This window comes from Nannobrachium achirus, assembly GCF_963921795.1.
Source record: "Nannobrachium achirus genome assembly, chromosome: 17".
Taxonomy (NCBI): Eukaryota; Metazoa; Chordata; class Actinopteri; order Myctophiformes; family Myctophidae; genus Nannobrachium; species Nannobrachium achirus.
The window spans coordinates 54,258,658-54,284,954 of NC_137824.1; the positions used below are offsets into that span (position 1 = coordinate 54,258,658).

General features: G+C 41.5%; 1 protein-coding gene across 2 annotated transcripts; it reads right to left on the bottom strand.

The window, feature by feature from the left end:
* Positions 1-820: 820 nt before the first annotated feature.
* On the bottom strand, positions 821-25,235 carry lman2 (lectin, mannose-binding 2). 2 transcript variants are annotated; one of them, XR_013962909.1, is made up of 9 exons: positions 25,032-25,235; positions 16,115-16,233; positions 13,326-13,443; positions 10,619-10,701; positions 6,532-6,693; positions 4,471-4,585; positions 3,635-3,754; positions 2,398-2,623; positions 821-2,314 (listed from the first exon to the last, which is right to left on the bottom strand). XR_013962909.1 is itself a non-coding variant. In XM_080745845.1 (8 exons), exons 1-8 carry the CDS (start codon positions 25,228-25,230, stop codon positions 2,463-2,465), a joined length of 1,077 nt encoding a protein of 358 aa, XP_080601971.1. In that variant the 5' UTR covers positions 25,231-25,235; the 3' UTR covers positions 821-2,462. The 2 variants fall into 2 exon arrangements, 1 of the variants encoding a protein (XP_080601971.1); XM_080745845.1 differs by having other exon boundaries at positions 821-2,623.
* Between the last annotated feature and the right edge of the window lie 1,062 nt (positions 25,236-26,297).

The window sequence follows — 26,297 nt, forward strand, 5'->3', positions numbered from 1 at the left end:
ATCAGCGGCAGCTACGGGCGGGCTCTGAGCGGCTCTGAGCCAATAGAGTCTGAATGCAGACCACGTGGAAACCCAGGAGGCGGATTCTGGGTGTCCAACGTCATGCAGACATGCCAATATGAGTGGTTGGAGTTGGCACTCCCAGACTGTGACAGAGAGACGGCCCCATCCAATCACCTGCTAAAGAATTTGAAAAAATGGCCCGCCCCTTACATCGGGTCTGCCCGAGCAATCCCAGATGTAAGGCAGAGCGTTATGCAGGCATACGCACTGCTGCCACCATCTGGCGCAGTCAGGTTAGGGGTCGTGTCAGGTTAGGGGTCGTGTCAGGTTAGGGGTCGTGTCAGGTTAGGGGTCGTGCACATGCTTCACAAATCTATAAGGCTGCTGAGAACCAGTGGTTGACACAACTTCAGAATATGAAAGGCTTTGAACATATAAATCTAATCAACAATGAGTTGCAAAATAAAAGCAAGATTCATATTAGCCAGTAGGGCATTCACCAAATATTCGAATATTCGAATATCAAAGTCACTATTCGACATTGTTCACCAAAGTCGAATATTCGCTTATTTTCATTTTTTTATTGTTTTCTCTAAAAAAAAAAAATATATATATATATATATATATATATATATATATATATATATATATATTCATGGTTTATAAAGCTTGGCTAGATAGGAAGTCATAAGAATGAGTTGTTAATGCCCCTGGTGGATGAATTTGTTAATGCTCTATACCAGGGGTTCTACATTTTTTTTTGTCTGTGACCTCCAAAATAAACATATTTGAACTGGGTTCCCCACCCTGACAAGCACTTGGAATTGTAGGTATTACATTTAACGTGACTCGGCTCTGCAGATAAATATTGTGAAAATAGCAGATCTACATGCTCACAACGCCTCGCAACGCGAGGCGTTGCGAGCATGTAGATCGGCTATTTTCACAATGTTCGCCTCTTGCTTACTTAATATTTGACAGTTTGGCCAGTCCTGTCGAATATTCGACTATTCAAATACTTTGAGGTCGAATAATTCGAATACTAAAAATCACTATTCGTGAATGCCCCATTAGCCAGTAACCTCTGGATTGAAAGCATACCAAACGGGAAAATGGAAACCACTAACAATACCATCCGTCACATATTTAAGCAGATTCACAGATTTGAACTTCCACAGAACCATTGGGAATCATCTTGAGTTGAGGACCATCCACTCAAAGCACGATTACTATAACAATCATTATGTCTGTCTTCATATTAGTTGAGGTGTGGACAAGATTTTTAAATCCCAACATCCATATTCTAGGGGGACCATTAGCCAAAAATAACTGATCTACAAGCTCACAATAAGCATCAACGCATTGTGACCTTGTATATCAAAGATTTGGTGGAGGTAAAAAAAAAAAGGAAAGCAAAAAAAAAAAAACACAACAACGCCAGAGCCAACTCCAGTCCAGTCTAGAGCAGTGGTGTGTTCTACTGTGTTACACAATATACGTAGTATACCGCCCAAGATATACATTTATATATACCTTGATATACACTCTACTAATAACCATTTAATTTGTTGACCATGCACAAGCATATATATTATGTGCGTGATTCCTAAACCCACCAGGCTTGAGTTAAGACCCGCCTCGCGGAAACGCGAGGACTTCCAGGAGTGGCTGAAATCCCTGCCTGACACATGGAGGGTGGATAAAGTCAGAGGCATGAAGACTTGTACTTGAGAAAAGCCTGCATTTGCACAATGCACAGCTATTAATTTCTCACTAAAGTGCTCAAAATAAACTGTGCTAAAAAAAAATGACTTAATTGTACTGTGCTTAATAAAGGAAAAACTTTGTAACTTTGCTAAAGAGAAAAACGTACTGAGAAAGCTATTAATTTGTCACTACTGTGCTCAAAATAAAAACTCTTACTTACTGATTATCAGTTAAATTGTTATGGTTTGGATATGGCTTTGGGCCTATTATGCTGCGTGTATTATTGTAATGGATCAGTAGGTAGTAGGTACTTTGCACTTGAGCGAGCAGCACTAACGTTCATGGGCACTTTCATACTTAAGATTATCGAGAGGAGGCGGGTCTTAACTCAATCCTGGTGGGTTTAGGAATCACGCATATTGCGTTGTGCGTGTGGGAGGGAATAATATGGTATACCCTCCAAAAAAAACTAGAACACATCACTGGTCTAGAGGATTTAAGTGGTTAAAACAATATATTTAAAGTAAGTTATCATTATAGTCATCGTGCTTGGCGTAGACTGCCCATAACTCTCGATGCAGTGCTTCAATGATTTATACAATCTCTAGAAAAAAAAAAGAAAAAAAATCATCACACCGAGCGTATTGAATTTGTAGTTTGGAAAACAGTTTGTTTCATGAAGAATACCTTCTGTTTAAAGGTTTCTCTCTTTCTTCCCGTCTCTCTCGCTCTCTCTCTCTCTCTCTCTCACTTCAGTAAAATCTCTTGTTTCTTTCCTGTCGCTTCTGGAAAACTACAGCCCCCACCACGGCACAGACTACGATTCCCAGCAGCGCACACAGCAAGAGGAGGAACACCTTCCAGCCGGTGAGGGGAGTGCCACGGAAGTTTCCGGTTGGATCGTCGATGTTGTCTACGAGAGGCAAAGAAGTTGAACCACAACATTCAGTAGTGGAGTGTAATAATAACACACAAACAAATCAAGGTAATAGAATAACTTGAATAGTGAATTGTCACTGTTTATTGAAGATCTATAAAGAAAATCGGTTCTAGGTTGTGCACTTTCCATTGTAATAATGTATATAAAAAATAAAATAAAGGAAAGCAGACTGTCCACTTTTGCTACCGTCCTTTATCAAGACGGACAGAAGGAAAAGAGAGTGAGATACGTTAACACAGAAGACATAGCTAAGCAGGATTTAACCCCAAATGTCGAATTTAAAGAAACAGAATTCCTGAAACAGGATTGAACCTTCAAAGCTACCTTTGGGTACGATGTCACACAAAAAAAAGCAAAAAAAAAAAAAGGCCAAACTAAATATTTTGGTGCTCTGTAGTGTCTCTGCCCGACAAATAACTCTTGAAATTGTTTTCTATCCACAGTATCATATCACACTATGACAGGGGTTCCCAAACTGTTTTGTCTCAGGGCACCCCATAAATATTTTTTTAATCCAAGGCACCCCTACATTATAATTTTCACTCCCGGCACCTTATATTTATAGCATATCGTCGTTGTCGGGTGGAAACCTTGTATAGCCAAAACTGTTCGTTTTGTATTTATCATCTATAAAATGTACTAAACTAGTGAAAACAGCCGATCTACAAGCACACAACGCCTCGCATCGCGAGGCGTTGTGTGCTTGTAGATCGGCTGTTTTCACACGTTTTGTGCGACAGAGGTTTCGGCCTGACAGTGACGATATTTTAGTGATTATGTTGCAAGGAAAACGTTGAGATAATAGCCATTTTGGTTAGAACTGACTGAAAATAACTTTTTACTTCAAGTTTAAAAGATAATAAATATTTTTTAATAAATTCCAAATATTATCAAATGATCTCGCGGCACCCCAGGGTGCCCCGTCACCCACTTTGAAAACCCCTGCACTATGATGCAAAAACACCACTTCCATTGTACATTTACCTTTGGGAGACTTGAAGAGGCTGACGCTTGGCTCAATCTTGGTCCAGTCTTGGCTCTCCTCCTCTGGGGTATGCTCCACCATCAGCTGATACATTTTCATGGAGAGGATGTCATGGTTGTCTGGAATGTAGGAAGAAAATAAAAGACAATTGGACAAGATCAGGACTCTTTGCTGGGCACTTGGAATAAGTGGTTCCCAAGATCAGGACTCTTTGCTGGGCACTTGGAATAAGTGGTTCCCAAACGTTTTAGCTCAAGACCCAAACGAGAAATTAGACATTTGCCCCGGGACCCAAACTAATGAAAATAGACGATCTACAAGTGTAGCTCGGCTATTTTCATTACTTAATTTCACTACTTAATAATTATAATTGTTCAATTTACGTAATTTCTTAGGTGTGTTTGATTGATTTAAAAAATAAATACAGATCCTTCTCGAAAAATTAGAATATTGTGTAAAAGTAAATTTTCTTGAAACTTTCATACAAGGATTTATAATAGAGAAATGTCAACCTTCTGAAGTCAGAGTTGCTTGAAGTCCAGTGGGAAGTTTCCAAAGTCGGTTATGATTTGGGGTGCTAGGGCATCTGCAATGCTTTTTCACACAATATTCAAATTTTTCGAGAAGGATCTGTATACAGTATCTGCTGAAATATACATAATTTTAAATGTAGGAAAATAAAATCGATTTTTACTTGAGTCGACTTGTGACCCAGAAATATTGGTCCGTGACCACAAATGGGTCCCGAGTCCGACCCACTACACTTTCACTGCATGAATCAGTCAGCCTCTACTTGGGGTATCGTTGGACATCACGGCATTCATTCATCCCCTACCAGAAAGATCTCCAGTGGCCGCTGAGGCACCAAAGAAATAACCGGTTGGCAGGCGGACGCCCCCGATGTCGATGCATTCCTTCCACTCGTTCCTGTCTTCCACATCGACCATCACCTGCAGGAAGAGATGCACACACAACAAACTATCCATGGTGTGATCAAACAATCCTCTATGTGCCGAGTTGCATTGGCCTGGGGCCACACCATAAAGCCCGGATCAGAGTCTACGGTGGAAAGCTTTCCACCTCAAGTCAGAAAATAAGTGCAGGCCATCATAGTACGCCACGGTGGAGTCCTATTCACTGTGACTGACTAGTCTAGATTGACCAATCAGTGAACGGGGTGTAGAGCCTGTCTGTCTGATAGTAAAAACAGAGAGATGTGTTGGGACTCGAGGTGGAAAGCTCTCCACCGCGAGGAATGATGTAACGTTGTAGTTTCATGACTCAAAAAGACTCGAAAAGACTACACCGCAGTGGATAGCCTTCCACCGCGGACCCAACTATGATCCGGGCTTAAGACCCCCACGCACATAAGACCCCCACGCACTCCACTGACTGAACCGCTCCTAAGCTTCAGTCTAATACAACGGGAGAGAAACAAACACGTATTAGGCCAGACTCACACATATGCATGAAACATCTTCTCCGTATCGTCTGAGAATGAGGGGGGGGGTGGTCCAATGCATTGTCAATGGAAGGTTGTTTGGTTTTTTGTCGTTGCCGTGTCTCTAGCTCAACCACAGGCTGTCTTTTGGCCAAGAGACACGGCAACGACAAAAAACCAAACAACCTTCCATCGACAATGCATTGGATCCGCCCCTCCCCCCCTCAATCTCAGACTACACGGACACGATAGCTGTCGCAACTGTGTGTAGGGCGCCTTAGAAATGGTGTTAAGAGCTTAACATTTTTCATAATGCTATTATTTAAGTAATAATAAAGGCATTAACATATGGACGGGTACACATTAAAGTGTATTAACCCCTCAGGCCGGGTACACATTAAAGTGTATTACAGTACATGTACAGTATGTAGTACAGTCATTGTTGAAAAAAATATTTAAGTTTTTCAGATTTCTTTTCTATGAAAGCCAAAGGTGTAAGCTATCAAATAGTTTTGAAATTTTGTTTCTAGCTGCTACAGAGGCTGAGTAATATCATTTCCAGAAAAACAGTGGGTAATCTTTTCAAATCGGACTTTAATACTTAATTTAATACTCGTACAGCGGTGTCACATAGTAGTGAAAATATAGCAACGTCACAATGCGACACGCGCTTAGTAGATGTTCTACGGTACTTTTGAATATATTCAACTGTTATAAAGTATAACATAGCCTGGAAACCAGACGAATCTGCCAGAGATAAATCGAACGTAGTGATTAGTCTGGCCATGCCAGGCTAGGCTAATGATAACCAGCCCAAAATAAGGACACTGGTTTAACCCATTCAGAACGGGTACACATTATAGTGTATAATTATGTTATGCTTTAACTATTGAAAAACAGCAGATACAGTATACAAGCTCACAGCGCGAGCTTGTAGATCTGCTATTTTTGAAAAATCGTGAAAATTTGAATTTTGACCCGATTCTATAAGTGTCTTTTGAATCCTTCTAAGGTTTTTTGAAAAACCTATGTTTCTATGTCAGCAATCTGGCAAGCCGTCGTCAAAGAAGAGGTCCTTTTCACTTCAACTGGAGCTCAGTTAGTCTGTTCTTGAGAGACTACTATGTTCAGTGGTTCATGTGAACTACCCCCAAAATTATATATATTTGGCCACGGACCCGTATCTCAAAATATTTAGTTCCAGGGACCACCCAGAAGCAAAATTTGAGTTACAAACGTTTGCTTTGAAAATACATATATTCAAAGATTTGCACACATTTTCACGACTTTTTTCAAAAATAGCAGATCTACAAGCTCGCAGCGCGGCACTCGTGCCGCGCTGTGAGCTTGTATATCTGCTATTTTTCCACTGGTTAAAGCATTCAATAATTCTAGGCCTAAATGGCCTAGAATTATATATACCTAAAGTAGTTAACAAGGAAATGGGAAGCATACAGTGAGTCGTCCTTTGGAGTAGCGGATGGCGAGGTACGTGTCATGCTCCTTGTTCCTGATCTCCACCGAGCAGCCTCCCAGCTCCGAGGAGCGGCCATCTTTACCGTGGTCGTATCCCACAGAGCCGTTGTTCACCATGGCCGAGATGTACGGGAAGGTTCGCTGGCAACACAAACAGAAGGGAGGAGGGGGCACAGGATTACCTTATTTTACCAACACGGAAATATTATCAGTACGTGTTGTGAATATATACACTAAGGCAAAGCAAATGCACCGATATATCGGCCGCACATCGGTATCGGCCGATGTTTGCCGTTATTGGTCAATATCGGTATCGGCAAATAAAGCTGACATTAACACATTGGCCGCCATTTTAACATTGACTGTATGGCTCTCCTGCCATTTTGTTTAAGCATTTTATTCATATATATATACATTTTTCCTAAATTCCCTGTTTGCATGAAAATGTCATACAGTGCCTGAAATGAAAGAGGACATCCTCTAGTCTCTCCAAAAAATATTCTTTTGTATGTAGGATGTAGCAATCTAGAGTTTTAGCCATTTCAAACCCCTTGTTTTTTCAAAATCCAGGTGGAAATTCAAAATAATTTGAGTTATTGACCTTTTTGTGAATGATCTGTTTTCCAGTGGATAACTCACTTGATATTTGTCTTTATGGCTTCAGGCATTATCAGATAAGTGTACTAATGTAATTATGTAATAGGATTTTTTTTTTTTTGAATTTTCTGTTTAGAAAAATGCAGAGAAAAATATTTTTATTGGCTATGTCTGACCAAAAAAACTCAGCAATTTCACATACTTTATTGCAGTATTTCTGTGAGTATTTATGTGAGCCCCCACTTGGGGGCGCTTTCTCTCTGTCTCTGTGTGTCTGCTGCTGGTTTTTACTCTGTACAGGTGCACACACACAAATAGACATCAAAGGGGGCATGAGTTTTTTCTAACATGTCCTAGAATGTGAAAATAGCAGATCTACAAGCTCTACAAGCTCAACACATCGCTCTGTGACACATTGAGAGCTTGTAGAGCTTGTAGATCTGCTATTTTCACATTCTAGGACATGTTAGAAAAATGTCTCCGCCTGCCCCTAAAACATCCTCTGCACGCCCTGCTAAACAGCCTCTGGTGCGTCTTTGCTAACGAGGCATCGACAGTAGTTGATCACTTGTTTTTTTGGGGGAGCGGTGGTCCCATATATACTCTATGGGTGGTCCACGGACCGCCACCTGGTTCCCTGAGAAGTGTTGGCTGGAGACCAGGGTAGTGAGAGGACGGACCCCCTTCGTGAGATCGCATCGCCAGGGACCACTTCACTTGTCTCTGACAACTGTATCGTGTCGTGTGAACTTATGTAACAAATGATCGGGCTATTGATTGATTTTACAACGTTGTGTAATAGTTGATTATCGTGTTCCCACTGCTCTGCGGAGGTCTGCGAAGCGTTGGGCCCGCGGACCCCCTATTGGTTCCGTTAGAAAGGCGACCAGGGACCCCTCCTTTGCAAAGGACCGCCTGGCGCCCATGGCCTGCTTGTGGACTAACATACCATTACAAAACAATATATTATAGCCTGGATATATGGATTATAAACCATGGTGTGGATTCTAATCAACCATCAGCATTCTCAGGTATGTTTTAGAAGCATTTATATGGCGAATGGCGATAATTGTGTTTTTTGTGTCTTGAGAGAGAGAGAGAGAGGCAGATCTCTGATAGCACTGTTTCTTTATGGGACTGAACGTAGCCTATATGTGCTGATCTGGGGGACCACTGAAACAGACATACAGTGGTCCGTGGACCCCCCCCCCCCCCCCCCCCCCACCCACACACACACACACACACACACACACACACACACACACACACACACACACACACACACACACACACACACACACACACACACACACACACACACACACACACACACACACACACACACACACACACGTTCTAACACTTTTTTTCTTCTCTTTTTTTTTTCCGGCTGCCAGCCTTGTGTGCTCCAATGCGTCACTTTGCCAGTTCACTGTGCGTTATGGGGAGATTTATACATTTGTATTGCAATTTATACATTATTACAGTCTTTTTTTCAAACACACTTACTTTGATGTGTGATATTTTTGGTTCCCTTTATGACAGAAGGCTCAAACTTTGTCATGGGCAGGGGGAGGGGGTTAATTAACATTACATTATATAAAAGCTAATTCTCGGGACTATCGGGCCTGGCAGAGAAGGACATTGGAATTTTCTCTGGACTATCGGGAGGGGCGGTAAATGAGTTAAACATCGGTATCGGCTATAGGCTAAATAGTTATTTTAAACATCGGTATCGGTATCGGCTATAGGCTAAATAGTTATTTTAAACATCGGTATCGGTATCGGCCAATAATTTCCATATCGGTGCATCGCTACAATAAAGCAGGTGTAAACAATCAAATATATGTTGACAGCAGTCCGTCTTTGCCATGCTCAAATAACGCTTTGGTTTAAAATGAAATTAATTCATTTTATGAAAGGCACGAGTATCAAAAAGGGATACTTTTTGGCCCACTGGCGTAAAATAAAGACATGGAAAACAGAGTGTCAGAAATAAAACATTGAGGAAAGGGGGATCCTGTACAATAATAATACAGATGTTTTGATCCACCAAGGAAGATCCCGGGTAGATGGAAACATTGTAACAATGGGTGCGTTCGGAAACCCGCACCGGGTGTGTGCTCAGTGTAGTGAGTGCAGTGGGCGTGACGTTGGAGAGTGCGTTCAGTGTGGCTTATTTACGAATGACCAGTTTTAAGAGGCAGCTGTGTGCTTTTTCACTCTGAACTCTGAAGGTAAACTTTCTGAAAAGCAGCAGTTGCTGAGTATGCTAACGTAACGTTGCTATTAGAAGATGTAGGTCTAATTCACAACATTGGCATACCTGCTGTTAGTTTACATGTTGATGTGTGTGAAACTATCAAGCCCAAACGACCAATTAAGCTGCAAATGCTGCATTTTGCGGTCATTTCCTCCATTGTTCACAGCTGAGAAGCGCTCGAGACACAGCGATGAAAACCAACCAATCAAAACAACGCACTGCCGCACCACACCGCCAAACCCCAACTTCTGAGTAGGGTCGGTCAGTGCGTGCACTCAGCACACCCGGTGCGCCGCGCACTGGATTTCCGAACGACAACGCACCAAGTGCACCGAATAAACGAACAACAACATGGCACACCAGTGCGTTGAGTGAGCATTTCCGAACGCACCCATTGTAACAATTTGACTCTGATACTGTATGTGTGCCGAGTCCTCTCCTCCTCTTCAGGTGCATAATAATGCAGAAAGAAAGTGTGGCAGCGCTGGAAAACAAGCATGCTCACTGTACTGACAGCATGCTGAACCAGCGTGAAAACACACAAAAAACAAGATCGGGTGGATGAATAAATAAATTACATCAGGAGTCTTCAACAGGGGGTCCAGGACCCCTGGGGGGTCCTCAGAGTTACTACAGGGGGTCCTCCAAATCTTTGAGTGATAGAATGTTTTTTACTCCTTTTTTTATATTAACCACTTGAACCCTAGTGTCCATATTCTGAGAACTTTAGCCAAAAATAGAAGATTTGGCAAAGAGGTTTGGTGTAGAGGGGAAAAGGAGCAAACTAAGTACAGAGTGATAAGTCAAGTTTATTAAGTATTAACGGTTGAAGCGGTTAAATATCTGAAAACACAAATTGACATGAATCCAAAATACACTGATGATTGTGCTGTCAGACAATGAAACTATATGGAATCTATGATGAGGTTGTGGGGGTCCTTGCTTCATCTCTCTCTCTCAGCTAAGGGGTCCTGGGCCTGAAAACGTTGAAGACCCCTGAATTAAATGAGAGAACAAATAGGTGCACACAAATAGGTCAACTCACGTCGGTGTTGTCATCATTAGAATAAGTGTCTATAAATACGGCCAGCCCGTGGAACAGAGCATTGTTGGAAAACACAGGCCCTGCGAAGAAACAAGTGGGTCATTGGCTTCTCTAACGCACGTGCGCGCGCACGCACGCACACACACACACCAGACACTTACATCCATCCCATGGAGGTCATTGCGGAAGGAGTCCACAAACAAAGCCAGGCCAACAAAATGATCTTGGTTTCCAAACACAGGGCCTAAGATGGGAGAGGCACATGTGGAGCGAGACATGAACAAGACACATTGGAAACAGTTACTGTACCGCGACAGAGTATTTCCCGGTGAACCTAAGCGCAAAGGTGGGGGCCGAATGGGCAAGGAGGGTTGCGAGCTTATGAGAAACAACTAAATAAGACCTTAAAACCTGGCGAAAACAGTTGCGTGCATTAGCGCAAGATGACGATAAAGGAAACCGTTAAATGAAGTTAACATTAAATTAACTTCTGAAAAGCCTACACCATAGATATAAAGATATTAAAACATGGCACAAGTTACCGGTACGTGCATTAGCGCAAGATTAGATGAGGATAAAGGAAATCATTAAATGGAAAACATTAAATTAACTTCTGAAAAGGCTTCTAATCCTACACTATACTATAGCCTACTAATAACTGGTGAACCACGATCTTGCCACACGTGAATAATTGTGGTTGTAAAGAACACAATATAAATCCTTAGTCTAGTTGTGGGAAGAAAAGGATATCATCGGCCGAAATAACTTTTAAATATCTTGCAATTGGCGACGAGTCTCTTACTAAATCGGCAAGAGTGCCTCTCATTCTCAATACATAAAGGCTAACCTCTCCATCATCAGTGGTGCGTGTGTTCCCCACACTCCCAAGCCCCCACCGTTGCGCTTAGGTTCACCGGGAAATACTCTGTCCGCTACTGTACCTGGTCAGCAGCAGCATGATATGTGTGGGCTGGAATGGATGTAATGAACATAATATGACATACAGTATATTGTACATCAGAGATTCTCACATGTTTACTTTCAAGGGCCCCCTTTTTGATATCTCTGCTGTCGGGCCAAAACCTCCCAACACCAAAATGTTCATTTTCGGGAGTTGGGAGGTTTTGACCGAAGGGCTTTTTACTACTTTTCATTGGTTCAAATATATTATTTTAACCAACAAACAGACATAAAGGGTGTTCAATAGCACATATTTATGACAAAAGAGGGCCAATCAGGTGGAGTTTGTTAGCTGCTTTGGCAGAAAGTGTGGAGTTAGGAGGTTTGGGCCACAAAACCCCAAATATTTATTTCTGAGACCCCAAAGTACACTGTAAAAATTCAAAAAGAAAATATCATTTAATTCTGGAGTGTACAAATGGTAAACAAATATGGTTACATTTGTACAGCATCTGAGTTACAGACCCGTAAGGGTACATTTGGTACCTATCAAAATAACTGTGCTGACCTGGGCACCCTGGAATCATCTCAAGAGCCCCACATTGAGAATCAGTGCTGTACATACATAGACATGGAGTGCAAAGCTTGAAGATGAAGTGCATGGGATGCAAAACAACCATGTAGCTATTGATGTGAAACATGCTCAGGCACTCGTCTTGCCCGATAAATCCTTTCATATGCGACATTTCTGTTTCTGAAATTTACAAACAACGAACAGGTGAGGAGGTGATAATCCTATATTAAAGCAGGGGTCTTCAACAGGGGGTCCGGGACCCCTAGGGGGTCCTCCTCAGTGTTACTACAGGGGGTCCTCCAAATCTTTGAGTGATAGAAACTTTTTTTTCTCCTTTTTTACTTTAACCACTTGAACCCTAGCGACCATATTCTGAGAACTTTAGTCAAAAATAGCAGATCTACAAGCTCACAACGCCTCGCGCTGCGAGGCGTTGTGAGCTTGTAGATCGGCTATTTTTGGCAAAGAGCTTTGGTGTAGAGGGGAAAAAGAGCAGACTAAGTACAGAGTGAAAGGCCAAGTATTGACAGTTCAAGTGGTTAAATATCTGAAAACACAAATTGACACGAATCCAAAATACACATGAAACTATATGGAATGTATGAAAAGGTTGTGGGGGTCCCTGCTTCATCTCTCTCTCAACTAAGGGGTCCTTGGCCTGTAAACGTTGAAGACCCCCGGGTTAAAGATTAAAGATTGGTTAATGGGAGGGAGGACCAGCTGGCCGGCCGGCGGAAACAAATAATCAAGCTCACTGGGAAAGAATACAAATATGGAGCCCTAGATGTGAGGCCGAACCTCTAGTATAGTAAATTCTATATCCTTTGGAAAGAAGTGTTGTTTAACAATAGCAGTTAAGAAATCATTACTAGAACCTTTGATGAACAAAGACATTAGCAGTGTTTAACTACAGCTGCCATGTTGCTGCTAGTAATACTTTTTGAATGAGACTGTATGGACCGGAGGCAACATGGAACCTACAATGTCCAGTCAAAGCCTATGCATATCAGTGTTGATTTTGTCGACTAAAACGATGACGAAAAATGTTAGTTAGCCGATGTGAAAATAGCCGATCTACAAGCTCACAACGCGTCGCGGCGCATTGTGAGCTTGTAGATCTGCTATTTTCAGCACGCAACCAAGTGTAAAATCAGTCATTCCGATGCCATCAAGGCACCGCCAAAATACATTTTAGTTGACTAAATCAACTGTAGTTTTAGTCGCCTAAAAACCTATGATATTTAGTCGACTAAAATTAGACTAAAACTAAACCTTTTCAGGTGACTAAAATTATGACTAAAATAAAATGGCATTTTGTTCAAAAGACTATGACTAAAACTAAATCAAAATGTGCTGTCAAAAACAACATTGATGGGTATCCATTGCAGCTTTACCTGGATGCAGTCTGTCTTTGGTGTACCAGACGGCAATGCCATCACCGTGCAGGTTCTTCTTTCCTGACCCGTGGATTTTGAAGTGCACGTGCATCTCCCAGTCCTTGAGGTAACAAGGCTGGGTGGGAAGAGGAAATTAAATATTTGACTGTAAAAATAAAAAATAAACAAAAAAACAATCACACCTCATTAAATCATCACTATCAGGTGGAAATCCCACATGATCTCCACATGATTTTGAGGGGTGGTCTCGATGACGACAGTGAAGTGACAATTTAAATCACTTAGTGTAAAACGACTTTCAGATCAACTATCTCACTATGGACTTCCCTGCCAAACGACTTTAATCGACTTTTACTTAGAAAAAAAAAAGAAAAGAAAAGAAAAAAGTTTTTTTTTTTTTTTTGGACCCCATTAAATCTAGTAAACATGATTTCAATCGCGATTTTGCATGTTCCACACCCCCCATACAACCCCATCTTTCATACAGGGCAGCCATTTTTGCTTACATAACATGTAAAACATATTGGCTATTTTCTCAAGAATGCCTGAACGGATTTCCAATCTGATTTTTTTGTTTGAAAGCTGGTAACAGCCTGCACAAACATGGTGCATGATCTGTGCATGGGTGTGCATGATCTGTGCACTATAAATTACATGGAAGTCTATGGAGATTTATGGCAGGGAGATCCCAAAGAAGGCATATTTAATTGGCAGTAAACGAGTTAAGGACTTTCAAATTCAAACCCCTTTTTAATAACTCATTGAGTGCCACCTTTTCACCACTAGAGGGCGCCCAATGACCAGAGAATTCTACTTAGACAGTGCTGGTATATGCACAAGCCCTGCAGCCATGACTTGCCTGAACACTTTCCTTTGTGCATGTACAGGAAGAGGATGAAGTTAGCTTGAAGTTAGCTATTGGCTACCAAGCATTTTAGAAGCCCTATTTTCGGCAATTTAGCCATGATTAAACCTTGCACACCTCATGCATGGGAGAAAAAAACAGAGAAAATGAGCTCTAAAGATCCTGGATTGCATTGGAGTGGATGGTAAATATCTAGTTCGGGATCGGCACTCTGGTGCCGTTCCCGAAAGCCGAACTATTTCGGGATTGGCCTAAAAAAGGCCATTACTGCATCAAAAGTAATCAACAAACTATACTACAGAAAATGGTCAAACATTGGACAAAATTGACAAATAATAATAAGACGATCAACAAGTGCTCATGTTTTACAAGCTATAATGACATGCCTGAAATAGGCATGCCAGGGTTAAAGGGGACAGGGGACATCCGCCCCCTTAGTTTGCCTTTTTTCATGAATGTCCCCACCTAGTTTGGTGGATTCTGTTATCGGTGGCCCTCTTCTGAGATCTCCCGACCCCTCCTCACAGCTAAAATGGGCTAAATGAAACTCAGCCAAAAGCGCTCATTTTGGCTTTGCGGTTACTACGCTTTTAGCTTAAAGGTGCTACACCATGCATTTAAAAAGTATTTATGTCATATTGTTTATGTCTCAAAAACGTTTTTCAAAAGGTTTGAGGCTAAATTACCACTCCTGAATAGAGAGCCTCTCTCATTTTGAGCGAGCATTTTCAGCTGCAGTACCACCTTTGGCCTGAACTGCGCCACCTTCCCAAAATCCTTTTGGATTAAAAAAAAAAAAAAAAAAAAAAGGTTTGAAAAAAAAAATGAAAAAAAAAAATTATATATATATATTTATTTTTCTTCAAAAACGTCCGTCGATGACGTCAGCGACGTCAGCAAATCTGGACAGCCTGTTTTGAGAACCCGTGGGATGCTTTTAACTTCCGCCTTCCCAAAACCAGAGAAAGACACAACGGTCAGAAATGGGACTTTGTGAGGATAGAAGGTGCTAGTGGGACCCCAAAAAAGGTTTTAAAATAGGAAAAGTGAAATTTCATGGTGTATCACCTTTAACTGCGTAACTGGAAATCTTGCGATATGCTAGAATCTCGCCTGAGCTCTCTGGAGAGTAAACACAGCCCGTTTCTCATCCGGGTCAATAATATGTGGTGGAATTAAAACATTTCGGATGTTCTCAGGGAACTATAAAGAGACGATTCATGAATAAAAAAAGTAACTTTGGAACGGCTAAGTTCATTTAGCCCTATTTTAGCTGTGAGGAGGGGTCGGGAGATCTCAGAAGAGGGGCAACAATAACAGAAACCCACCAAACCAGGTAGGAACATTCATGAAAAAAGACAAATTAAGGGGGGCATATGTTTTAGTCTGAATGTCCCCTTAATGTGGCATAAAATAACCAGGGGTTATTAAAATGTTGTAACTTATATTATGGGTGAAATACCCTCATTAACTAATTTGCTGCTATGGCCGAGGAGCCCTAAAAAATCCCGATGTACCGCCCTGCCATGCCAGAGAAACCAGAGAATTTCCCGTTTTTGAAAAAAAATAAAAATAAAAAAATAAAATAAAAATCTAAAAAATGTAGTAGGCATGATAGCAATCGCGAAATTGCATGTTTAACCCCGATAGCAACCCCATCTTTCAAACATGGCAGCCATCTTTGTTTACATTTTAGGAAAACATAATGGCTGCTATCTCATGAATGCCTGAACGGATTTCCATTCGGATTTTTTTGTTTGAAAGCTGTGAGCAATGTGGACACACGTGGTGCATTATCTAGGCATGGGTGTGCATGATCCGTGCACTATGAATTACATGGAAGTCTATGGAGACAGGGGCATATGAGAGTACGAAGGTATTGTTAAATGGCAGCAAATGAGTTAAAGAGTGTCCTGCTTACCACAGTGTTCCAGATGGAGCCCTGTTTACTCCGCTCGTCGGGAGTCAGACGGACATACGAGCTGGTTACTAACGTACTGCCCCAGAAGTCCCACTGACTGGACGGACTGCTACCTACACCTAGAACACAAAACCAAAGAGTAGGGCTGTCACAATTATTACATAATCGTCTAATCGCAATTATTTGACATAATCGCAGTTATTTTTTTCATAATCGTCATAATCGTGAATGTTGAAAAATGTTCATACATTTTCAAACATAATCAGAAATAATGGAAATAGCAGATCTACAAGCTCACAACGCGTCGCGATGCGACGCGTTGTGAGCTTGTAGATCGGCTATTTCCAATATCAATGTTATTTTTTTAAGTAGTAAGTTGTCAAATATGTCAGTAATTTCTTTGTGTATTTAGGTTATGTGTCATATCTGCCATGTGCAACTTCAAAGCCTAAAAGCCAAACAGAAATGTAATTGTCAACGACAAAAACACAATTAAATCGTTAATCGCAATTATTTGAGTGACAATAATCCCTATTAGGAAGCATAAAGGAGGGAGCCAATCTCACTCTTTCTACATAATGGCAAAGGCATCTTGTAATGTACATCATCAGTGTTTCACAAAGTGTGGACAGGCTACCCCCTAGTGGGTCACAAAGGTACTCCAAGATGAGCGAGCTGAGGGGATAAAGAATTAAAAAAAAATCTTGCCAGGACAATATTGTGTACATTGATATTCATCAAAACAAATATGTATTAAATAAAATGGTCAGCTACATTTGTTGAATAATTGTTACCGATTCATTTTAAATGTTCAAATGTAAACATGAATGAAAAAGCAACAAACTAAGCTACATCTGATTGACATGTTGTTTTTGTATTAAAATATGGAATTTCAGTCAGAGAAAAATACAAGCTACAGTTAAAATAACAAACGCTAAGTAAACGATATGGGGGCTGATAGTCTTGTTTATGATGATACATTTGATTAGCAGGAGTAGGTCATGTATGAGCATGATCGTTTTTGATTGATTGATTGAAGAATTTATTAGAAGTTTGCAATAGAAAAAAGTACAGTTTCATGACAGTACAAATCACTGGTACAAGGTCAACTAAAAGGAGATCCTAGAAAGCCGAGGCTTATTTCCACAGGAACCACACTTTAAGTATCTCATATAACATTGAAAGACAGACGGATAGAACATAGTACTTTATCTAGGATAATATCAGTTTCAAAAGCATAACATCAAATACAAAAGGCAGAATACAGAGAAAAAGGGGGGGGGGAGCATGGGGGCTTAGTCTATTTACAAGTCACAGGTAGCTGCTGTCTGAAGGTGACTTTTCATACCAATTTTGAAGGAGGCTAGGGATTTGCTCTCCTTTAGGGCTTGTGGAAGGGCGTTCCACATGTTGATGGTATAGCAGGAGAACGAGTTAGCGCCTTGTTTAGTGTTAAATCTACGCTGATGATGATTAGTGGAGCTGCCTCTGGTGTTATGATCGTGAACATCCTTGACCTTTAAGAAGTAGTTTGTCAGGTACATGGGAATCTTGGAGGTGTAGTGTATCTTGTACACCAGGCCCATTGCAAGATGCTGTACTCTGTCAGCTACTTTGAGCCACCCCACGCTTTCGTGGTGATGCTCGGTAAGGTGGGTCAGAGGAGGGAGACCAAGCACAACCCTAATTAGTTTGTTTTGGGCTGTTTGGAGCTTTAGCTTTAAGGCAGCTGGGGCGTCGCGATACCAGACAAGGACTCCGTAATCAATGAGGGGCCCAATAAGAGCACCTCCTAGTGTCTTTCGGGATTTAATATTGATCAGTGGGGCAACTCTTTGCAAGAAGCGAATTCGTTGATTGACTTTATTGATTACCTTGGTGGTCATTTTTTCACTGGATAGGTTAGCCTCCAGGATGCAACCCAGGTAGCAGATGTGGTTTTTTCTTTCTATCACAGTGTCACCTACTTTAATTGTGAAGTTCTCAACTAGGCTAAGTTTCTGACTAGATCCAAAGAGGATACATTCAGTTTTGCCTAGGTGAATTGAGAGTCTGTTGTCATTGAGCCAGGTGCAGATCTTGTTAAGTTCACAGTTAAGGGCCTTTTCAACCTGCAAAATGTCTCTGCCTGAGACTAGGAGAGCCGAGTCATCCGCGAACAGAAACAGATTGCAGTCACAAGCAGATGACATGTCGTTTACGTATATTAAGAACAACAGTGGTCCTAGTATACTCCCTTGAGGTACTCCACAGTTTACTGGGAGGGGGGGGGACAGGGTTCCGTTGACTTCCACCATCTGTTCCCTCCCCACCAAGTAAGAGTGCATCCATCTCACTGCTGTGCTATCAAGACCAATAGCTTTGAGTTTTTCGATCAGAATAGAATGATCGACGGTGTCAAATGCCTTCTGGAGGTCCAGCATGACCATGCCACAATATTTGCCATCGTGAATTTCACGTTTGATGTAATCATTCAAATAGATGAGGCATGTATCTGTGGAATGGGACTCTCTGAAGCCAGACTGGAACTCGTAGATCAGTTTATTCTCTTCAAGATATCTAGCCACCTGTTCATAGACGATTTTTTCCATTACCTTAGAGATGGAACTAAGGATTGAGATTGGCCTGTAGTTGCCAGGGTCAAGTTTACTGCCTTTTTTGTGCAGGGGGGTTACCTTGGCTAATTTGAAGTCCTGGGGGACATAACCCTGCTTGATAGATAGATTAATAATATGGGTAATGATTGGGGCAATGGTGGCAGCTGAGTCTATGAGAAATTTGGGGGCAATTTTATCATGGCCAGCGGCCTTGAATTGAGGTAGGGTGCGCAGTTTTTTAAACACTTCATCAGTTGACACCGTGGCAAGTTTAAAGTTGTCTTTGCATACCCCAAGGTTCCTGTAGAATTTCGAGATGTGCCTAACACCAAACAGCCCAGATGGAGCGGGCAGTTTATTGACCAGATTTTTGGCCATGGAGGTGAAGTAGATGTTGAGATTTTTGGCTACATCAAGACTATCCGTGAGGAGGGTTATGGGAGTTTGGATGGATATGTTGCTGGCTATGGATCCGAGTTTAGCACCACAGCCTAGCTGGGTTTTAAATAGCTTCCATAGGTCTCGTGGTTTGTGGATGTTTTCCTCAACTTTCTCATCCAAGTAGTTTTTTTTGGCAGAAAGGATTAAGGAGGTTGTCCGATTTCTCAGTTTATTAGCCTCTAAACTGACTATTTCTAATTTGGCTTTAAGGTGTTTATTGGGGCCTTTTTTGAGTTTGTGATTATATTTGCGTTTCTCAGAGTATTTTTTGTCTCTGAGTTTCATTGATTCACAGATTTCCGAATTCCACCATGGCTGTGAGCGGGCTTTAACCCTGACCCTACGCAAAGGAGCCACTTCGTCTAGGGTAGTGTTGAAAATGGATTTAAAGCCTAGCCAGGCTTCATCGACCTGAGTGCTAGCTAGTACTGGGGACCAGTCAGATTTCTCCAGTTTGTGGTTAAAGGCTTCGCTAGAGTAGGTTTTGAGGTTTCTAGCTTCAACTGTTTTGTGGCCGTCAGCTTTGGACTTATGTATTTTGCGGGTGCAGTAAATGATATCATGGTCGCTTAGACCACCACATTCAATAGTCCCACTCGCGGAGACTTTAGATTTGTCTGTGGTTACAATGAGATCTATGGTGGTTTGAGAGTTATCTGTAACCCTAGTTGGCTTGGTGATGAGCTGAGTGAAACCCTGTTGATTACATAGCTTATTGAACTTTTTGAATAGAGGAGCTTCTTTACGAAGCATGTCTGTGTTCCAATCGCCAATAATGTATTTTTCAACATTGTCCACCGGTGCTAGGCTCTCCTCCAGTAACTCATAGAAATCATTTTGGTCGGGCGGTCTATAGATGGCACCGATTAGTATGTTTTTAGCTTTCTTAAGAATCACTTCCACCCATACAGTTTCTAAAGAGCTGTGTTGTAGGTCAGGGCGGGGGATATACTTAATACAGTTATGAACATACATGCATACACCACCACCAAATCTGTTTCTATCATTTCGGATGACCGAGTAGTTGTCAATTTCGATCTGAGAGTCAGTGATAGAGTCATCAAGTTTGGTCTCTGAGAAGGTTAGAAAATGGACCTTACCTTCGTGAACCATATGCTTGATTTGTTCAAATTTAGCAAACAAACTGTTAATGTTTAAGTGCATAATATGAATACCTCTTTTCACAAAGCGGCTGGCAAAGTCCATGGCGAGGTCTATGGAAGTGTTCGCAACGGCGTCGGTGGGGGAGGGGGGGTTGGTTGCAGTCTCTGGGGGCTTCAGAGGGGGACAAAGGGACAAAGGGGTCTCCATGAAAAGTTGGGGGATGGGGTGGTGAGGGCCCGTGGTCACCGATTTAACCCAGGTAGAAAACAGCGCTCTGGCCTTCTCCGTTAGCCAGCGTGGAGCAGAGTTAATGTAGACTCTGTTCTGGGGTGCTGGGTCCATGAGGGGGTCCACCGGGTCCATGAAGGGGTCCGCCGGGTGCGTCTGCAGGTCGGGTGGGTCGGTGGGGCCGCCGGGGTCCGGTGTTGTGTGACTTGCGTTGATGATGCTGGTCTCGTGCTGAGCTAGTCATGCGGGGGCGATCGCCGAGGGTTCACCGGGGGTCCGTGAGCCAGGGGGTCCTTCGACGATCCGTGAGTCCGCGGAGGCGACTGCCGTGTGATCGTCGGAGGTCGGCTGGTCAGGACATCTGGAGTAGCCCGTTGTTAGTCCCTCAGGATTCATCAGTGAGGAGCTAGCTAAGTTAGCATCGTTAGCTTCGCTGATCACAGACAAAGAAGGATCTGCCGTCGTCAATCCAGCTGCAGTAGCGAGAGCAGCTAGTCTTCGGGTCATCTGTCTGGTAGCTACAGGCCCTGGATTCGATTCTAAATCTCCTGATTGCAGTAATAATAAGAAGATCAAAGATCGACTCATACAACCATTCAGGGGTTTGTCCCTTTTGTTCCGGTTAGCAGCCAGCAAAGATTGAATAACATGAGATCCAAAGCTCGGGTGCTTAGCTACCGTTTTGGCAAGAAGATATAACTCACTGTGTTTTTCGTCCGTTTTGTCCATTTCCCATAAAAGATTCTCGTATTCCATTGGTGTTAGGATCTGTGGTGATTTATAGCATAAATCCGTGATCCATAGTAGAAATAGGAGAAAATGTGGGATGAACCAAGCCTTTGGTGTTTTGGTTCCGGAGCGTGAGCGAAAAACACGTCCTGCCATGGTGATGTCCGGAAGTTATACAGATTATTTCCCATTGTCAAAGGGGATGCCGACTCTTGCCGAGTCCCAATGTTTGGGAACCACTGTTGTACACTCCTCAGCTCAGTGAAAATCTAACCATTTGTAACTGTGAGAGACCATTTGTAAACTCTCAGATATAAATTCAAGCGTTATACTATGAAGATATTGTTTAATAGTTGACGTTTTGTTACTTATATTTGTTTTTGCCAAACCACAATGGTAAGAATGTGGGTAACATTAGGCAGGTTTTGATCTTTATCTGCTATTCTTGTTTCTTTGAAGACATTGTTTTGAGTGTGACATATTATATTGTCACATTTGTTTCACCGGGTTCATGCCATTACTCTCTCTGGATGTTGAATAAGAGTGTCTGCTAAATGCCTAAATTGTAAATGAATACACAGGATTTTACAGTGTACTCAACTCAAGTAATAACATGGATGCACAATGCATGCACATATTCATATTTTGACTCTGACCGCTTTTGCTGTAAGCACATGTCACTTCTCATGCTTTTTGCACAGACCAAAGGACACTTTTGTTAGGCTCTGACTGCACTATTAAGTAGCCTAGTATTTAAGTATTATTACTTAATGTGTAATGACGAGACACTTATGTAGCATTGACTGTTATGGACACTTTATTTGGTTAGTGTCACTTTCTTTGTTTTGCACTGATAAGTAGTACTATAGGCCTATATTAAGTATTACTATATTTGTGTTGTGACGAGTAGCATTGACTGTTCTGGACATTTATGTGTTTTACTTTTTTACCTACAGTACATTTACGGAATACCAGTAGAGTCGCCGAAATGAAGCTCGCCGAGAAACGGGGGGTGCGTTCGGAAATGCACACCGGGTGGGGCAACGGTGCGCTTTTTCAGTCTGAACTCTGAAGGTAAACTTTCTGAAAAGCAGCAGTTGCTAACCTAACGTTGCTATTGATGTTTATAAACTATGGTAAATTATAATAGAATATTAGAATATTAATACATGTTGATAGGTCTACTGAAGAAGGCATACTGTGATTGTGTGTCCTACTTTACATGTTTGTTGTTGCTAGCATTAACATTTATGATACTGTGAGATTAAGACTATAACCATAATTTACCCTAGTTTATAAACATCAATAGGTTAGCAACTGCTGCTTTTCAGAAAGTTTACCTTCAGAGTTCAGGCTGAAAAAGCGCACCGTTGCCACACCCGGTGTGCATTTCCGAACGCACCCACCGTTTCTCGGCGAGCTTCATTTCGGCGACTCTACCTGTTACCCATTTACGACTGCTCTGTATTGTTGATACTTCTTTTTTCTAACGGTATTTTTTTTCTTTTCATACTTCCCTGTAACTTTGTAACCTTCACTGCTGTGCCGCCTCTGAGTGACTGGTTTTCCCTCTTGGGATAATAAAGCTAGGTAGGTAGGTATCTCTAACTATCTATCTATCTACAACAGGGGGTCCGGGACCCCAAGGGGGACCTCAGACTACTACAGGAGGTCCTCCAAATCTTTGTGTGTGATAGAAACTTTGTTTTTCTCCTTTCTTGAACGTTAGCTTCAATATTCTGAGAACATTAGCGTAGAGGGGGAAAAGAGCGAGTGAAAGGTCAAGTTTTATAATTGTTAAATATGTTTAAAATGAGTGGTTAAATATCTGAAAAACACAAATTGAGATGAATCCAAACACTGATGGTTGTGCTGTCAAAATATGAAACTATATGGAATCTATTAACAGGTTGTGGGGTCCTTGCTTCATCTCTCTCTCAACTAAGGGGTCCTTGGACAGAAAACGTTGAAGACCCCACAAAAGCGTGGGGTGGCTTGACAGAGTATAGCATCTTGCAATGGGCCTGGTGTACAAGATACACTACACCTCCAAGATACCCATGTACCTGACAAACTACTTCTTAAAGGTCAAGGATGTTCACGATCACAACACCAGAGGCAGCTCCACTAATCATCATCAACGTAGATTTAACACTAAACAAGGCTCTAATTCGTTCTCCTGCTATACCACCAACATGTGGAACGCCCTTCCGCAAGCCTTAAAGGAGAGCAAATCCCTAGCCTCCTTCAAAATTGGTATGAAAAGTCACCTTCAGACAGCTGCTACCCGTGACTTGGAAATAGACTAAGCCACCATGCTTCCCCGCCCCTCCCCCCTTTTTTCTGCCATTGTATTTGATGTTATGCTTTTTCTGCTTTTGAAATTGATGTTATCCTAGATAAAGTACTATGTTCTATCCGTCTGTCTTTCAATGCTATATGAGATACATAAAGTGTGGTTCCTGTGGGAATAAGCCGTAGAGCTTTCCAGGATCTCCTTTTAGTTGACCTTGTACCAGTGATTTGTGCTGTCATGAAACTGTACTTTTTTCTATTGCAAACTTCTAATAAATTCTCGAATCAATCAATCAATCAAACCATTTGAACCCTAGCTTCCTTATTAGGAGAACTTTAGCCAAAAACAGCAGATCTACAAGCTCACAACGCCTCTCACTGCGAGGCGTTGTGAGCTTGTAGATCGACTATTTTCGGCAAAGAGGTTTGGTGTAGAGGGGCAAAAGAGAAGACTAAGTACAGAGTGAAAGGTCAAGTTTTACAAGTATGTTTAAAATGAGTGGTTATCTGAAAAACCACAAATTGACATGAATCCAAAATACACTGATGATTGCGCTGTCAAAAGATGAAATTACATGGAATCTATTAACAGATTGTGGGGGTCCTTTTGATTGATTGATTGAAGAATTTATTAGAAGTTTGCAATAGAAAAAGTACAGTTTCATGACAGTACAAATCACTGGTACAAGGTCAACTAAAAGGAGATCCTAGAAAGCCGAGGCTTATTTCCACAGGAACCACACTTTAAGTATCTCATATAAGATTGCTTCAGCTCTCTCTCAACTAAGGGGTCCTTGGACTGACAACGTTGAAGACCCCTGATCTACAAGTTTACTTTCACTTCCGCCTTCCGTTGCCATTGCCAACCCTAGTATTTGTGATGAGCAATAAGAGTAAAAATCAAGTTTATAGATGAGTCTTTCAAAACAAAGGAATACAACAGGTTATGTGTTGTGCGTTGGCAGTGGTGTAAAGTAACTAAGTACTTTTACTTAAGTACAGTACTCAAGTACAATTTTGAGGTATCTGTACTTTACTTGAGTATTTCCAATTTCTAATACTTTTACTTCTACTCCACTACATCTCGGATCCAAATATTGTACTTTTACTTCGCTACATTTTTTAAAAACCTTAGCTACTAGTTACTTTGCAGTTATACATTATAATATAAAAAACATATATTAACCACTTTAGCCTTATTTTATCCCTTGGCTATTTGAAAATAGCCGATCTACAAGCTTGTACATCTGCTATTTTCAAACATTTTGTACTTTTACTTTTGGCACTTTAAGTACATTTTGATGCCAATACTTTCATACTTTTACTCAAGTACATTTTGAATTCAGGACTTTTACTTGTAATGGAGTATTTCTATATTGCTGTATTTATACTTTTACAGTTTACTTAAGTATAAAATGTGAGTACTTTTTACAACACTGTGCGTTGGGGACTGGATGTGGAAGAAGCAGGAAGACAGAGAAGATAGCAGCTTCAGGTTAGCTTCCAGACATAGCCACCCTTACCTTGATATGGCTTCATCAGAGAATGCTCTCGTTTCAGATGTTCGGCGTTCCCGTCCGTAATGTCACACCGCGCGCAACTAAACTGATATATGAGCACCAGCAGCGTGGTGCCGAGGTGCGCAGAAAGGCCTCCCATTCCGAACAAACGGCCTCGGGACGAAGATGTCACAAGAAGTGTTTTAGTTATTTCAAGCGCCATGACGGCCAGTTCATTGTCCCTGTCCATATTATCCTCCGGCAGGAAACATGTATACTGAGACTCAGCAGAGGTGTCAAATGGGTATGGCAAGCTATGGCTTTGATTGATTGAAGACTTTATTAGAAGTTTGCATAGGAAAAGGTACAGTTTCATGACGGTACAATTCACTGGTACAAGGTCTACTAAAAGGAGATCCATGAAAAGACTAAGCTTATTTCCACAGGAAACCATTAAAGTATCTCATATAACATTGAATGGCAGACGAATAGAACACAGTACTATGCAGTAGATATGTAAAGAAAAAAAAAGAAAAAAAAATGAGAGAACAAAAAAAGAAAACAGTAAGTCTAAACAAACAGTAGGCAGCTGCCATACCTTGGCTACAGGGGGAAACTAATACAATGTACTGTAATCGTGCCTGGTGCTAAGGTATGGTAACATGACTCATGTCAGTCATGTTGCCATACCTTAGCTTTTTCTGAACTGACGCCGCTGGGTTTACCGTCTTGTGCTTTTGACTAATCTAAGAGGCTAAAAAATGGCATCCTGCTCGTAGACTCGCCAAATTAGACATACAAGAATTTGCTTTATTAAAATAAATTAATTTATTTTGAATACAGCGAATGTAAAAAACCTCGAACTACTTTGCTATTTGGCGTACAGAATACAAATATGTTGTGTGTGTTTTCACCCTATTATTATAGCTCTATGGTTTTCACACGGATGATTTCCGTAGACGGCACGGAACATCTAAGCCTATCAGAGACGAGCACATCACAAATTGAGCCAATCAGAGAGCAGCACAAAGAGACACGAGGGAAATGATTTGTGGCTGGCACTCCACTCCTCAACCACTAGGTGGCAGTAGAAGGCAAGGATGTGAACCTGTATACTGCACTGGTTCTCAAACCTTTTCATGTCTGAGTTTCAAGGACCCCCAAATTGACACTTATTACTAGCCCGCGGACCCCCACTTGAAAATAAATGCCAGGGACCCCCATAAGAGAAGATTTTTAGCAACTATTTTAAACCATTTTAATTTCAAGGACCCCCAGTTTGACATTAGC

Excerpts from the sequence above, each read along its gene's own strand:
- lman2 (XM_080745845.1), bottom strand. The coding sequence starts at position 25,230 with ATGGCGCTTGAAATAACTAAAACACTTCTTGTGACATCTTCGTCCCGA. Across the intron at positions 4,586-6,531 it reads ACTCCAAAGGACGACTCACT|GTGATGGTCGATGTGGAAGA; the intron begins GTATGCTTCCCA and ends CTCTTCCTGCAG. Across the intron at positions 3,755-4,470 it reads GGCCACTGGAGATCTTTCTG|ACAACCATGACATCCTCTCC; the intron begins GTAGGGGATGAA and ends CCTACATTCCAG.